This window comes from Colossoma macropomum, unplaced genomic scaffold, assembly GCF_904425465.1.
Source record: "Colossoma macropomum unplaced genomic scaffold, Colossoma_macropomum, whole genome shotgun sequence".
In the NCBI taxonomy this organism is placed as follows: Eukaryota; Metazoa; Chordata; class Actinopteri; order Characiformes; family Serrasalmidae; genus Colossoma; species Colossoma macropomum.
This window is the reverse complement of record NW_023494784.1, coordinates 17,534,877-17,549,985: the sequence shown is the minus strand read 5'-3', so window position 1 is coordinate 17,549,985 and position 15,109 is coordinate 17,534,877. Positions and strand designations below refer to the sequence as shown.

General features: G+C 38.8%; 1 protein-coding gene across 2 annotated transcripts; it reads right to left on the bottom strand.

Moving 5' to 3' along the window:
- Positions 1-1,879: 1,879 nt before the first annotated feature.
- On the bottom strand, positions 1,880-14,761 carry me3 (malic enzyme 3, NADP(+)-dependent, mitochondrial). Of its 2 annotated transcripts, none has more exons than XM_036582260.1 (15): positions 14,664-14,761; positions 14,002-14,222; positions 12,251-12,384; positions 11,254-11,403; positions 10,988-11,063; positions 10,730-10,891; positions 9,126-9,229; positions 8,925-9,034; positions 7,165-7,262; positions 6,840-6,953; positions 6,491-6,596; positions 5,460-5,602; positions 4,997-5,170; positions 3,682-3,780; positions 1,880-2,914 (listed from the first exon to the last, which is right to left on the bottom strand). In XM_036582260.1, the coding sequence occupies exons 2-15, from the start codon at positions 14,215-14,217 to the stop codon at positions 2,753-2,755; spliced, it is 1,848 nt and encodes a 615-aa protein (XP_036438153.1). In that variant the 5' UTR covers positions 14,218-14,222; positions 14,664-14,761; the 3' UTR covers positions 1,880-2,752. The 2 variants fall into 2 exon arrangements, with proteins under 2 accessions (XP_036438153.1, XP_036438078.1); XM_036582185.1 differs by having other exon boundaries at positions 14,582-14,747.
- Between the last annotated feature and the right edge of the window lie 348 nt (positions 14,762-15,109).

Here is a 15,109-nt window from a genome sequence, read left to right as displayed (position 1 = left end):
ACCTGTAAATCTACCTGAAAAACACCTGAAAGGCAACCTGGGATCCCATGTTTTGATTGACACCCCAGAGTCAGTCACATCAAACCTACCAAAATCTAATACTGTTAGCTATGCATACCTTTACATGTCAATGTTTAATACTTAAACCTTTTCAGTTGCTTTATGAGTAGCTTTCATTTATCTGATTGTTGTAACTGTTGTCGGCCCGGTGCCATCTTTATTTCTAAAATAAAATATATATTTCTGTGACCTTTGTGTCTCCATAAAGCCTGTATGTTTGTGGGATGTGTTTGGGGAGTGATTGTTCTCTGTGAAGGCTGTTGTGATAGAGGTAAGAACATGTTTATGCCAGTCTCCAAACTATTTTATCATGGCTGTGGGAACCTTCAAGGATCTGAGCCTGACTGAGAGAGACAGTTGCAGACTACGTGAACAGCATCTCTGTTGACTGAACTTAACCAATGACTTTATGGTTACTAATATTTGTGAAGCGCACACACACACACACACACACACACACATACACACACACACACACACACACACACTATCTCAGCCAGTCATCCTTCAGGGTTGCACGGGATGCTAGAGCCTATCCCAGATGTCATTGGGCGGAAGGCAGGAAACACCCTGGACAGGTCACCAGTCCATCGCAGGGCAGATGTTTGTGAACCAGTCCCAGTCTATTTTTTCAGTTTTGTTATGTAATGATGAATGAACAATTGTAGCATAACTAATTTATATATAATTTGCATAAAATAAAACTGCTTTGTCCAAGTCTGTATGTCGTAGGGGAGAAATCCGAGGGCGCTTCTCTCCTTCTGTTTTTTTTTTACTTAACTTTTTGCGTGTGAGAATATTTGTTTATGCAAACAAACATGTTGACCTGTTGATGATGTTTCTCTGTTTCTTTCTACATTGTTTTAATCATCACGTTTTTACTTTCCTGTTATTCTGTATAGCTTTTTTTCCTATTACATTATCATTTTTCTGTTTTAATTCCAGTGTGTGGTCTTCTGTTGTCTTTAATTTCTCATTTGGGACAAAATATGAATGGGTGTTTTTCAGATAAATTTTTATCTTAGTCTTGATATAAATTATCAAATGCCATGAAAAACAGGTGGCACAATGCATTTGGACAGGTAGTGTTGTTTTGCATTCACCAAACCCAGACTGATCGACATGCTGCCATTTGGTGACTTATGATTCATTACTTCAGAGAAGGTGGCTCTAGAGCCCAATGGTGGCTTACTTTATTTATTTATTTAACATATTAGATGTCTCAGCAAAAGTAACTCATAGCTTGTTCTGTAAGCTTGTGTGATCTACCACTGAGTGGCTGAGCTACTGTTGCTCCTAGATGTTTCCACTTTACATTAACAGCACTTACAGTTGATCAGGGCAGCTCTAGCGGGGCAGAAATTTGATGAACTGACTTGGGAAGGTGGCATCCAAACAGAGCCATGTTGTAAAACTGAGCTCTTCAGTACGACCCATTCTACTACCAGTATTTGTCTATGGAGACTGCACGATATATGCTTAATTTTATGCACCTGATGAACAATGGGTGTTACTGAATCACCCAATACTGCTAATAATACTTGGCCATGCAGTGTACTGTTTGTGTATCTGACACCTAATACCTTCTAACCGCAGGAGATGAAGTAATTAATTAGAAATAACCACTGATCATATTCTTTTTAACTCCAGTTTAGCAGGGCCAACAGCCAGGTCTTCATAAACTAATGTGACAAATACATTACTGTGTACAGTGCAAAAGGCCAGCCCCATCACTAGGTCACACAAGAGTTACAGTTTCATTGTTTATTCAAAACAGTCATTTTCCCTTGCTTGGATATTTGAAAATAGAATTCGTTCGTAGTGCATTACTCATAAGCAGAGCATGTTTATAAATGATGATGGCAGTAATTCATCCATTCGCACAGGGCACATAAATATATGTTAGTTATCAGCTGAGGACCTAGGTGGTACTTTACATACAATTAGTGATCTTTTGAGGATAACAATATTCACTGCTATTGGAGTTCAATGTAGTTCATACAAGACATACTTTGGCAAATTCTTATGCCAACACAAATGGCCCTTTTTACAAAAACACACAGCATACCGATTCAGAGGTAACCTACTCTAAGTATGATGCTATCTCACAAACAAAACCATTCCCTCTGGCTGGAAACATTCCATCAGTTGCTATTGGCAGTCACTGTACAAAAATAATCTTTCCCTAAACTGGAGTCAGTGAGAGTCAGTGCTTGGGGGCTGCAAACAAAGGAGTGCTTAAATAAAGAGGGAACTTTTATAAATAAATATGTTGGAGTGCACACTCAAAAAAAGGGACTAAATAATAAAGTGTTAAAAACTATTCCTATTTAAAAGCTACATTTTTCCACAGTCTCCTCGATTTTAAGGACATGATGTGCTGCTATTATTTTTGACCAGAAAGCTAAAAAAAAACTGACTGACAGCTATTTATGTCACTTCACCTCCAGCATATGCAGCACATCTCTGTGACAGATATGATGAATCGCACAGACAGACTCTTTGGCATATGTGTGGGCACGAGAGACGTCTTGAGAATGGGTGGTTCTACTTTTAACTTAGCAAAAGTCTAATCATATAGGGCACTAAATGCAAAGGTGAAACCATTATGAACTGTAAAAGCATGGCAGAAGAAAACAGAAAGATGAGACATGGTACTGATATGTAGAGAGCGGAAAGAGAGGCTAGGTAGCTACACATCCTGGACCTTCATGGCTTCGTTGGGCCATGTGTAGGAGTCCAGTGTGAAGGAGTCATAGTCTGCACTGTAGATATGCGACAACACAAAAGCTTCTTTATCCTTGGGCTCTGGATACCATGATGCAACATCTTGCTTGTAGGCATAGTCTACAATCTGAAAGAGGAGGAAAAAAGAGGGTATATTGGAAGTTAAGATAAATAAGACTACACACTGTTCAGACAGAGTAAGATGAGTGATTAATTAAACCTGGACAACAGATTACATGTAACCACTGCGTGTCCAAACACAGTGTATATGGCTTTGTAAACATTTGCTCGTCCAATTTTTCTTCTGACATCAAGGGTATTAAAAGGGAGTTTGTCCCCACTTTGCTGCAGTAACAACCTCTACTCTTCTGGTTAAGCTTTACACTAGATGTTGGAACATTGCTGAGATGTTCTGACTTTCGCCACAAAAGCACTAGTGAGGTCAGTTACTGATGTTAGATGATTAGTTCTGGATCACAAACGTCGCTCCAACTCATCCCAATTGCACAGGATGGTGCTCCACTACCCAATGATGGGGGGGGCTTTATTTCTCTCTAGCTGATGGTTGGCATTGGGCATGGGGACATTAGGCTCAGTTGTGGCTGCTTTAATGTGTCCCACTCTATTGAATAGCAGTATAACGAACCATTCAAAGAACGATTAGTTCAGACTACTGCCAAACTGATGGCTGCGATTAAATACAGTGTGAACTGAACCAATTTGCTGTCAGCTCAGATGCACAGTCTTAACTAACAATGCTTTTCTTTAGAGGTTATACAAGCTGTGTGAGCTAAGTGCAGACCTGTATTAGCAACAGGTACACATTAAAGTAGTCAAATTCATTTGGACATACAGTGTATAATAGTGAAGTCACACACAGTTACCATGACTAACCTTCACGGCAATCTTAAAGGACACTTCTCTGATGGTGCTAAGGGGAGGGTATAATCTCCCCTCGGCCAGATGCTCCTCTGTAACCATCTCCGATATTGCCTGAAACACACAACATAGTTGTGTTCACAAACCTCTAGACTTTGGAATGCAAAGTTACATACAGCTGTGTGAGAACATTTGGGCTCCCTCAGTCTAATTAGATGTTTTGCTGACTTGTTGAAGTGGAAAGAAGTTAACAACATGTATGGAAAATGCACTACTATTCATTTGCTGGGCAGACATCATCTATATGGAATGGTCATCAGGAGTTAACCTTAATAGTGACCTCATCACAAAAGACAACATCTGAAGTACGTTAGATAAACCAAAGGCATTTTGGAAATCAAGTGCTGTGGTCTGATGAAACAAAAAAAGTATCTATTTGGCTACAATGACCAAAGGTATGTTTGGAGAAATAAAGGAGCAGTATTTGATGAAAGTAACACCTTGCCAGCTGTTAAGCATGGGGTGGATCCATTATGCTTTGGGGCTGTATGGCAGCCAGTTGTACAGGAAGTGTTGTAGGGAAGAAAATATTCTACTAAATATCAACAAATCCTGTCAGTAAAAGAACTGAAGATGATGTTGAATATTACAAAAAGAAAGCGATTCAGAACATACAACAAAATCTATCTTGTAATACTCAAAGAAACAAAAGTTTGTTTTTTTAAAATTGACTTTACATTCCATAGACTTGAGTATTATGGAAATCTGTTGGTAGATCTCAAACATGACATGCATGCAAAGTTTCTTATATATTTCTGACCTAGAAGTGTCCTGCAAGGAAAAGTAGGAAAAAAATCAGGAACAGACTGTTATCTGGTTCCAAGAAAAACTGAAGGCTATGATTTCACCAAAGTACTGACTCAAAGAGTGCCCTATATACAAGACAGATTTCATGTTTACTTTTTTCCAAATATTTAAATTTGTTGCATGCAGAGGTGGAACCCTTTATATGATTAAATATATGATTTGACCATGGTTGCCCAAACATTTGCATACAACTGTATGAATTATATGTCCTTAAAGAGATATATGGCTGTTTTTTAAAACCCATGGTCACCAATCCTGCTCCTACCTTCCTGCAGACTTTAGTTCCAACCCTGATTAACCCTGCCTGATACATCTAATCATTGCCTTCAGAAGTCCTTGATTAGCAGGCTGAAACCAGCAGGAAGGTAGCTCTCCAGGAGGAATTTAGGAGACCACTAGTCTAAACAGCTCCTCAGTAGTAAACTTGTAGTGACGTTTACCACAGTATTATGAGAATGTTCACCTCCGCTGTGGTGAGGAAAATGTCATCTGATATGTGGCGCACTCCACAGGCGATGACTCCAAGTGCTACTCCAGGGAACACGTAAGCATTATTGCCCTGGCCAGGGTAGAAGGTGCGTCCATCGGCAAGAGTGACCTTCTGAAAGGGGCTGCCGCTGGCAAAGATCCCACGACCCTGTGATACGCGCACACCCACCCACACACACACCCACCCACACACACACACACGCAACACACACATGCACACGCACACACACTTCAGTGTGTTTTCATCTCACACAGTACAATGTACAGTTAATTAGGCTAATAGTATAAACACTGATAAATTAGGTTAAGGTCAGTCTGCCCTGTTCTAGTACACTGGTAAATGGCAGATTGTAAATGTTTACACATTAACTCTGCACACTGTAAGGCATCTACATGGGCTCTTTAATGAAGTGTGATAGCTGGAAGGTGTGTGTTACCTCTGTGAGTCTGTAACATTGCTCTGCTGTGCATTCTGCTTTGCTGGTAGGATTACTGAGGGCAAAGATGATGGGCCTCTCATTGAAGGAGGCCATATCCTTTAGGATCTTCTCTGTAAAAGCTCCTCCAATGGCTGCCACACCTACACAAAGTAATAATAATCAAATTAACACATATTCGCTTGATAAAATGCCAACTGTGAACTAACATGAGCGCACTGCAAAACTATACTGATCTTCCTACAACAGGACATACTTTACATTCCGTTAAGTAATGGGTCATTCCACATCAGCTCTCCCAGGGGCTGTCCAATCATGTCCTAAATTCCCATGAAAAAAAACCTGAAGCAAAAGCATGACCGAGCTGTGCTAAATTATTAACTTAGTAAAAATACAACACTAAGAATAATTTCTTGGAGGATGTACTTTATTGTACGATTGTACAATATGTCATCTTTGAAATTTAATATTACAGTTAGTTTTCAAAATAATTGTTGCAAAATTTAGTTTTAACCTATTATATATAGATATAAACAACATTTTTTATTCTATAGATTCTATGAGTTATCAAGTTCTCAATCTAAAATGGCTTCACAGCTAAATATCCATTTTATGGGCTTTTTTGACCCCATATTTTCTCAAAAAAGACTAATCCTATTTCCTTCAATTTTTGTTCTGAACAATAAGTTATGTATTATTAAAATATTGTATAAACAAATGTAGAATATAAACATATAAATATGTAAAATATTACAGATATACTATGATTCATTCATGGTTGATTTTTTTTTTAAACTTGAGGTATTTGACCAAGAACTACATATAATAAACAGTAAAAGTGTAAAAAGCATAACACTGGATTTCCAAAATAAACGTTATATTGCTCCATACAGTCTGTAGTTTTTGCACAAATTTCTTTTATGGAAATCCATGACATGACCAGGCAGGCCCTACATTAGTTGGCATGGAATGACCAAATGTAGAAGAATCCTGCTCAATTAACTGGTTTAATACATTAGAGCTATAATTACCAATGACAGCTGTAGGTTTGATGGTTTCCACCACCTCCTCCAGAGTCTTTATATGAGGATGTTCATGGGCAAACTCTTCCTTTTCATGATTCAAGTGACTTCTGCCCTAAAGATCAAATGGCAACAAAACTGTGTTCAACATGCTTTGTCAAATGAAGAAGGGACTGTTTCACTTCGTTGAGAGTGTGGCGGAACACATAATATCCAGCAATCATGTAATTACATTTTAAACCTTAATCAAGCCCTCATGAATAGCCTTTTTCAGTTATGGTGTAGGAAGGCATCCACATCTTTGGGTAACAATGATAACATAAGCACACCTACACAGTAGTTAGACGACAATTGTTACCTTGACAATAAGCCCTTTAGAGTCCACCATCCAGATCCTCTTGACAGCATCAGCATGCGACACTCCCTCCTTAGCCATGGCCATGATGAGTAGATGAGCAATGCCCAAAGCAGCCTGATTACATGGTTAACAGTTTGCGATCAAATGACTTTGTGACTCATTACATTGTGCTTCTTATAATGTATAGTTATATATACATAACACAATTCACAATACAAATGACAAAACAATTCTGAAATAGTCTATATAGATATGAACTACATATCCTAAATATAAGATATATATTTACCATAATAAAAACAAAGTCTTTTGGTCTAAACAGTACCTCTCCTGCTCCTTGGAACACAAACTTGTGATCAGACAGCTTATTTTTGGTGATCTTCAGAGCAGCAAGTATGCCAGCAACAGCCACTGATGCTGTGCCTGAAAAACAGAAGTATTTTATTAGGACACTTGCACACCTGCCTTGTCTGGTGCGAAACAAATGTTTTGTTCAGTTTTGATAGGTGTGAACAATCCACCTGTTCTTGGGTGCACAATTTTCTCAGTGCATGTCAGCACTGTAATGTCTGCATAATCTGCTTGTTTTAACATTTGACTCTTTACAGATACTCTTATCATTCCAGCAGCTGCTGCTAATAATGACACGTGAGCTATAGTGAAGCAACTGCTTTACTATAGCGTGAACTGCAGAATGAGTTCAGCCAAGCATTTAGAGTAATGGATAATTAAACAATTGATCATGACGCAGAGTCAGGTTTATCTTTATTGCTCTGATTTTGATACATGTGGTCGTTAAAGAGGAAGTCCACCGATTTTTAAAAATTTCTGTATAATTCAGTCATTATATCAGAGATGTAATCAGAGTCATTCAGAGACATCTGATGTGAAATGCTCCATTCTAGAGAAGGTTTATTGAAACTTGGTTTCTTTACAGTGGTGGTGATAGGAACCAGGGATCGTAATGTCATCAATGCAGATACAGACATTGTATTTATTACTGAAAACCACAGATGAACCTACATGTCTTCAGTGTTTTTATATGCAGTGTTAATGTTAATGGTAAAATAGTAGTAAATCCAGAAATATCTGTTTACTTGGAGGACTATTTTTCTTTACAACCCCCCACACATACCTCTCCATCATGAACAAATTGAAAAAAAAAATAAAAAATTTTATATATATATATATATATATATATACACACACACACACACACACACAATTATATTTTTCTTTCTCAATTTGTTTCAATATATATTATGTCTCTGAATGACTCTGATTACATCTCTGATATAATGACTGAATTATACAGAAATTTTTAAAAATCTGTGGAATTCCTCTTTAACGACCACATGTATCAAATTCAGAGCAATAATATAAGCCTAACTTGATCTCTGCGTCATGATCAACTGTTTAATTATCCATTACTCTGGATTCTTGGCTGAACTCATTCTGCAGTTCATGTGCCAAAAGAAATTTCTTCACTATGTTTTAGCCAGAAATCTTCTCTAAGCTAAAACAATGTCTCGAAAATCAGTTCATGTATTTGTAAACATTTCATGTGCTAACTTTCTGTGAGAGCTTTTCGAGATAGCAAACTCTTCAAATGTCTGGTTTCCATCACCACCACTGTAAACAATTCTCACTCAGTAAGTTTCTCTATAATGGAGTATGTCACACTGAGCCGCACTGAATTACTTTTTTGTCAACTTAACCATTTATTATGCAGAAATTTTTAGAAATCAATGGAATCCCTTTATACTTATCTATATTTATGCAGATTAATAGGTAGAATTACACATTTTATCAAGAATATATTTGAGGGACAAATCTGGATATTATAAAATATTTTTTTTGCTCTAATGGAGGCAAACATGAAAATGTACTTGTATGCCTGCCAAATTCCTGATGGAATGTCTAATTTAGGGCACTTCAGTCACTGCAAAGTCAAAGCAAATGAAAAAGATAAAATGTCACAAAAACTCAAACTGTGGTGCACACTCTAACAAATGAGCACTAGCTATGACAACAACTTTCGATAGTTGCTGAATTCTCTTTTTTGTTTTAATCACTCATATCTACCTTGGATATCATCGTTGAAGGTGCAGTAACGGCTGCGGTACTTGTTAAGAATGCGGAAAGCATTGCTGTTGGCAAAGTCCTCAAATTGAATCAAGCAGTTCATCCCATACCTGCAATAAAGAACAAGGTTAATCACTGACCTAACATATCAGCATTTAAATTGCACTCTGATAGACTACCGCTGATAGACTTGATACTCACTTGTCTGTGACAGCCTGCATGAACTCATCAATGAGGTCATCATATTCTTTTCCCCTCACTCTTTTATGCTTCAGTCCAATGTACAAGGGATCATTCAAGAGATTCTGATCAGAAAATACAAAAAAAAAAAAAATAATAAAATAAAATAAAATAATTATACAAGCACATTCTGCAAGGTTTTGCGGAGAACCTGACAAAGATCTTACTTCAGAATTCTTCTTTACTGATTAAGACCTTCTTTAAACTTAGTATTAAAGTGGTGTCTGGATGTTGTTCATATACACGTTTAAAAGACAACCACGTTTGTGGCTATCATGTCTTCTGGGGTTTGTCTCATGAAACGATTACTTGCTTAACCAGCTAACTTTAAGCCTGGATTTTCTGCTTCATTTGTGGATTGACTGGATTTCTTACTGGATTTCAGATCCTGAGCACCTCTTGGGCCAACTGAACCAAGCTTCTGACCAATCAGGGACTGGCAGAGGTGGAATTTTTTTTTCTTCATGACGTTTATGCCATTAATCATGTGAAGAATATCACTTACTTAGCAGAGGAAGCAAATCACACTACATAGTTATTAACAATATAAGGCAGTTATTACCCAAAGAGCCACTTTTTACATAGATTTCTTTTTCTTTCTTTGTTCTAAAACAAGCCCTTCAAGTCCTCCTCATTTATTATGAGATTGGCTGTTTGTCATCAATGTCATGCTTTCATGTACACTACGACTAATCTGGGTTTGAGTATCTAAACCTGGGTTAATAGAGGAGGTTGTTAAGCTCCTTTGTGAATCGAGTTAACTCCAGGTTTTGTGAAGCTGAAACTTAATCAGGAACCCTGTTGAACAGGCTCCTGATCCAGTAGTTGAGGATGCACTGCGATGAGATCTGTGAGTAATCTAAATGCGATGCAGTCAACTTGTCTACGTTCATGGTATAAGGCAGTGGTTCTCTATCCTGTAGCCCCCTGTCCTGCATATTTTAGTCTTTTCCTGGTCCAACTAATCAGTCCTTCCTGAGTTGAAGCAGGTGTGTTAGAGCAGGGATTATACACCAAATATGCAGGGCAGGGTTTCTTCATGACCAGCAATGGGTGTGATCTAACATCACATGAGCTCCACCTGTAACTCTCAGTACTATTCCTGCCTCTCTCGTTTAGCAAGTTATTTTTTTCAAAAGGAAGGCTTGAAAAGCCAGTCAAATCAAATCACAGTGATCGGATATTGATGCAAAGTGTAAACAGAGCATAAAAGTAGGAAAGTAGGGCTGCATGAGATATCAGTATCAGCAAATATTTGCTTCCAAAAAAAAAGGATAGATATGGGACAGATGTTTTGAACAGAACGAAATATTAAAGCTATATTTGATGACATGTTTCTTGTACTCTGGAAGAGCAGAACATTTAGGCGATACTCAGCTACTACACTGAAATATCAGCATTTTATTTATTTTACTGCATCTGTGACCCTACAGAAATAAACGTTATTTCCCTATAACAACCACAATTCACAAATCGGTGCATCCCTACCTACCTAATGCAGCTTTAAACACAATTTTATCTGAGACTGAACCAATTAATTCACTGAACAGAAGAGCATTTTAAACCTCATTATCTGTGCCCACATCCAGCAGTACGGGCAGGCACTGCTGAGGATGCACTCCTCCACATGCTGTGTAGAGCGCCAGCTTGCCCACTGGAATGCCCATTCCATAACTGCCCAGGTCTCCCAGTCCCAGGATCCTCTCGCCGTCAGTTACCACAATGGCCTGATAATGCACACACACACAAAAATACATTAAACATCTGAAAATGCTAGCCTACATTCTCAGAGTGTGTTTGTGCTCTGTTAATAATCCACACACCTTGATGTTGTCCTCTGGCCATGAGTTCAGCATGGTGGCAATGTGGCCCTTGTCATGAATGGTGATAAAAAGTCCTCTGAAAGAAAAGAGATTTTCACTGTGAACCTCCACTCACACTGTATTAAGTCAAAAACTGGATATATATATATATATATATATATATATATATATATATATATATATATATATATATATATATATATATATATATATATATATATATATGAAATTGCTTTTGGTAATATAAGTGTCTTTTTGGAACTGACCGTGGTCTCCTGAAAGCCAGGCCATACTGCTGGCAGGCGAGGCCCACAGTGGGAGTGTAAACTATAGGCATGAACTCCTCAATGTCAGAAGTCAACAGACGATAAAACAGCTTTTCGTTCCTGTCCTGCAGGGTCATCAGCAAGATATACCTGCGAGAGGGAGAGAGGGAGAGAGCCAAAGACAAAGAAAAGAAAAGAAAAGGAAAACAAAGGAGAAATGCATTAGACATGTATAAGGCTGGTGTGATTACTTCACTTAAAAGAAACACAACACACACACCGCGACCCAGAAGGATAAGCGGTTTAGATGATGGATGGATGGACAACACACACACAAATTAAAATTTACCTTCTCAATCAACCTGCAATGATTTGTAGCCAATCAGCATGATAATACATATCATCACTGTCCAAAACAAAACCCACAAGTATGTCAATTTTTTGTGGTTTTTAATTTTCTGTATAAACACAGCAGCTGTCCTTTAGACTCTGTGGAAATTTCACGACAGTCGGAATAATGGAAATGCTCCAAAACTGCTTGAAAAAAAATCTCTACATTAACTTATATTGAAAGTAAAGAATGTTTCTGCCCTCTTCTGTGTACTTACCATTTTTGAGACACTTGTTTTCTTTGGACAGCAACAATATTTTAAATTGTTCTACTGGTCTCTCTTACAGAAGGAAGTAAAGTACTGTGCAAAAGTCAGAGACCACATTTTAATTAGCTTGTATCTATCTTGTAGAAATATCTATGTATGTGTATATAATGGCTGTTTCGACTTGAATTTCTAGTTCAAGTAACAACACGCACACAAACACATACACGTCTCTCTTTCATTCATATATACATACATATATATATATATATATATATGAATGAAAGAGAGACATATACAAACACACACACTGTACTCATATTATCAATAGTGATAGTTTCAGGTCTATAAATGTGGGTGTAACACAGTTCCATTCAAAACTAGTGATAGGTGAACATTACTTGTCCAATGGATTTATGCGTAACTCGTAGCTCTTCATTACTCGGAGCACCTGAACATCCTGGGAGAGAAAGCATGGAGGCAGCAGGCCGTGGATGCCCAGCTGAAGCCTCTCCTCCAGGGTAAACGCCATTCCCTGTAGGCCCAGAACGACACCTTCGTCAGCCACAACTACAAACAATGGCTGCAGGCCAAAAACGCACAGTCATCCCATAATCTGGTTTAAATTAAGTGCTTACTCTGTTTTGAGCCTGTCCTGTAGTCAGGGCAAGCTCCCAGCAGAAAGGAAACACATACCACATGTTGAGTCTATTTATTTCTGACCAATGGAAAGTCTGAGTGACTCTCCCTCCCCTGTTACTCTGCCTACACCCTCTCTCTTTTCCACTTCAAGTCTGGCTCTCTGGGTCCAGCCAGCCTTGCTTTTAATCATTTCTGTCTCTCTAAAAAAAAGGACCCACCCCCTGCATAAAAAATTTAAAAACAGGATACAGAGTGCAGCTGAAAGCAATTTTCAGAATAGATAAATTTCATGACATAAGCATATTGCTTTGCACAATCCTGACTCATGTCCGCAATGCAACTGCCCACTTCTCAAGAGAAAGTGCACTGGCCATAACACAAACCTCCAAATAATTCATCATTTAATGCATACATTACTTTATACTGTATATCACTCCATGAGAACTGGGCTTTCAAAGTGAAACAAGTTTAACGATACAATAACATATAGACTGACGTTATGCTGACTGCAGTGTTTCAGCAGGACAAGGTCAGGTGTGAGAGGCTTGCTGGTTCTGATTTACAGTCAAAGCACTTTCAGTCTTGTTTTATCAGTGGAAACTGATCTTATGAATATATAGCACCTCATAAACCTAATTCAGTCATGCATAATTCCTGTTAGCGTTCAGACACCCTTCATAACTTTTTAAAGGGGAATCCCATACGTTTTTTCAAAATTTCTGCATAATTCAGTCATTTAGATGCAAACACAGTCATTCAGAGTGTTTGATGTGAAATGGTTCAGTGTAGAAAAAATTACTGACTCAGATTTCCTTACAACGGTTATGATGTGAAACAGGGGTCACAAAGTCTACAACACACATATTTCAAGTTTATTACAATCCAATATGACCAGTGAACCTACACATGTATTCTGAATTCTCATAGAAATTGCTGATAACAGTAAAATCGTAGTAAATCTGAAAAAATACGTTCTGTCGTGCAACACCTTGTACACAGCCCTCTGTCATGAATGGCATGTAAGACATATGTTTTCTCAAAACTGTGTAATAGTTTTCTGCAATGTAGCTTTTAAAGGTATTAAACACTTTAGATGTCTGGTTCCGACCACCGCCACTGTAAACAATTCTGACTCAGTTTCTCTAGAAACTGTCTAGTCTAGTCTTTTACCTCAAAACATTCTGAATGACTTTGTTTCCATCTTATTTATTTAATTATGCATACATTATAAAAGTGTAATTCCCTCCTTTAGCACGGTTAACGCAGCTGGCCTGGAGTACCGTCCACTGTTTTAGTGCTTTGCCAGCTCTACAACTCCTACACCCACTCAGGAAGGGCTTGGTCATCTGGCTAATTAGTTGGATCAGCAAGAATGAAACACAGCGAGGCTGAATTTGGCTTCTTATCCGAATTTTTCCGTTCCACCTTAAATGGTGCAGCAGTTACATTCTGGCCACCAGCATCACTCAGCCTGTTAACAGAGATATCGGAGAAGTTGTGGGGGCATTACCTTGTTGAGGTGGGGGTTTCTGGTGATATCATAGCCCCGTTTTTTGGTGCTAATACTGGGCCTGGTCTTCCCGTCCGAATGGCACACTCTCAGCCCGGCGAGGAGCAGCGGTCTGCCGGCGGAGAGAGCAGCCGGAGCCGGGCTGGATAGAGACCTAAGGGCGCCGGAGGTCCGTCTGCACAGAGACAGCACACTCTTGCCAGAGATAGAGTTCATGTTTCCTACAAGGAAATGAATAAATAAACAACATCAGTCAAAAAAATCGGCCGTACATCATTAAGAAACGCGACCGGCTGCTTCAGTAACAGATACGCTTGATGCGTCTTCAGCAAGTTCTCTCTGTAAACAACGTTGGGCCTTGAAGGGTAAAAACGCCCTACTTTAAGAAAATAACAGCGTTAAAAAGAGAGACAGCTGGTGTTATTTACAGACTGGGACACTACATAATGTGTAGGAGCCGCAGACAAAGGATAAAGCTTTGTCATGTCGAATCAGCTAGACCAGTTGTAAGTTAGCTTGGTTAGCTAGCTGCGATAGCAGCGACAAAAACACACGAAGCCCGAAGACGAATGAAGATTACCTGAGGTGAGTTAAACACAGAAGACTCGCTTTCGCTGCTATGCGCACACAGCTTCAAACTGCATGTGATCTGACAGCGGTACCTGCAGTCTGCCTCCTGCCTGCTGTTTACTGCCGGGGGATGTTGCAATCCGCTGATCCAGCCGACTCAAGCTTGTTTGACATTGATCCGCTGTCGCTCCCTCATAGTCCAGCCTCAGGCCCGCCTGCGCTCCCACAGCCGTCCAATCACAGCAGGCCAGGAAAGTGAACCGGGATCACGAGCCAAAGAAAAAAAAGAAACTGAGGCTTCTACTGTACCTCCTTCTTCTCTCAGCCAGGCTACACTCTTAAAAAGATGGTTCTTCAGGGATTCATTAGAATGGGAATGGTTCTGTTTAGTTTCATCTAGAACAATTCCATGTTTAAATCGTTCTTTGCTTGGTAAGAAAAGTTCTTCAGATTGATGGAGAATGTGTTGTATATGGTTCTAGAGCCTTTCTGAAAAGGGTCCTTTTATTGTTGTAAGATTGACATCATGACAATAGAA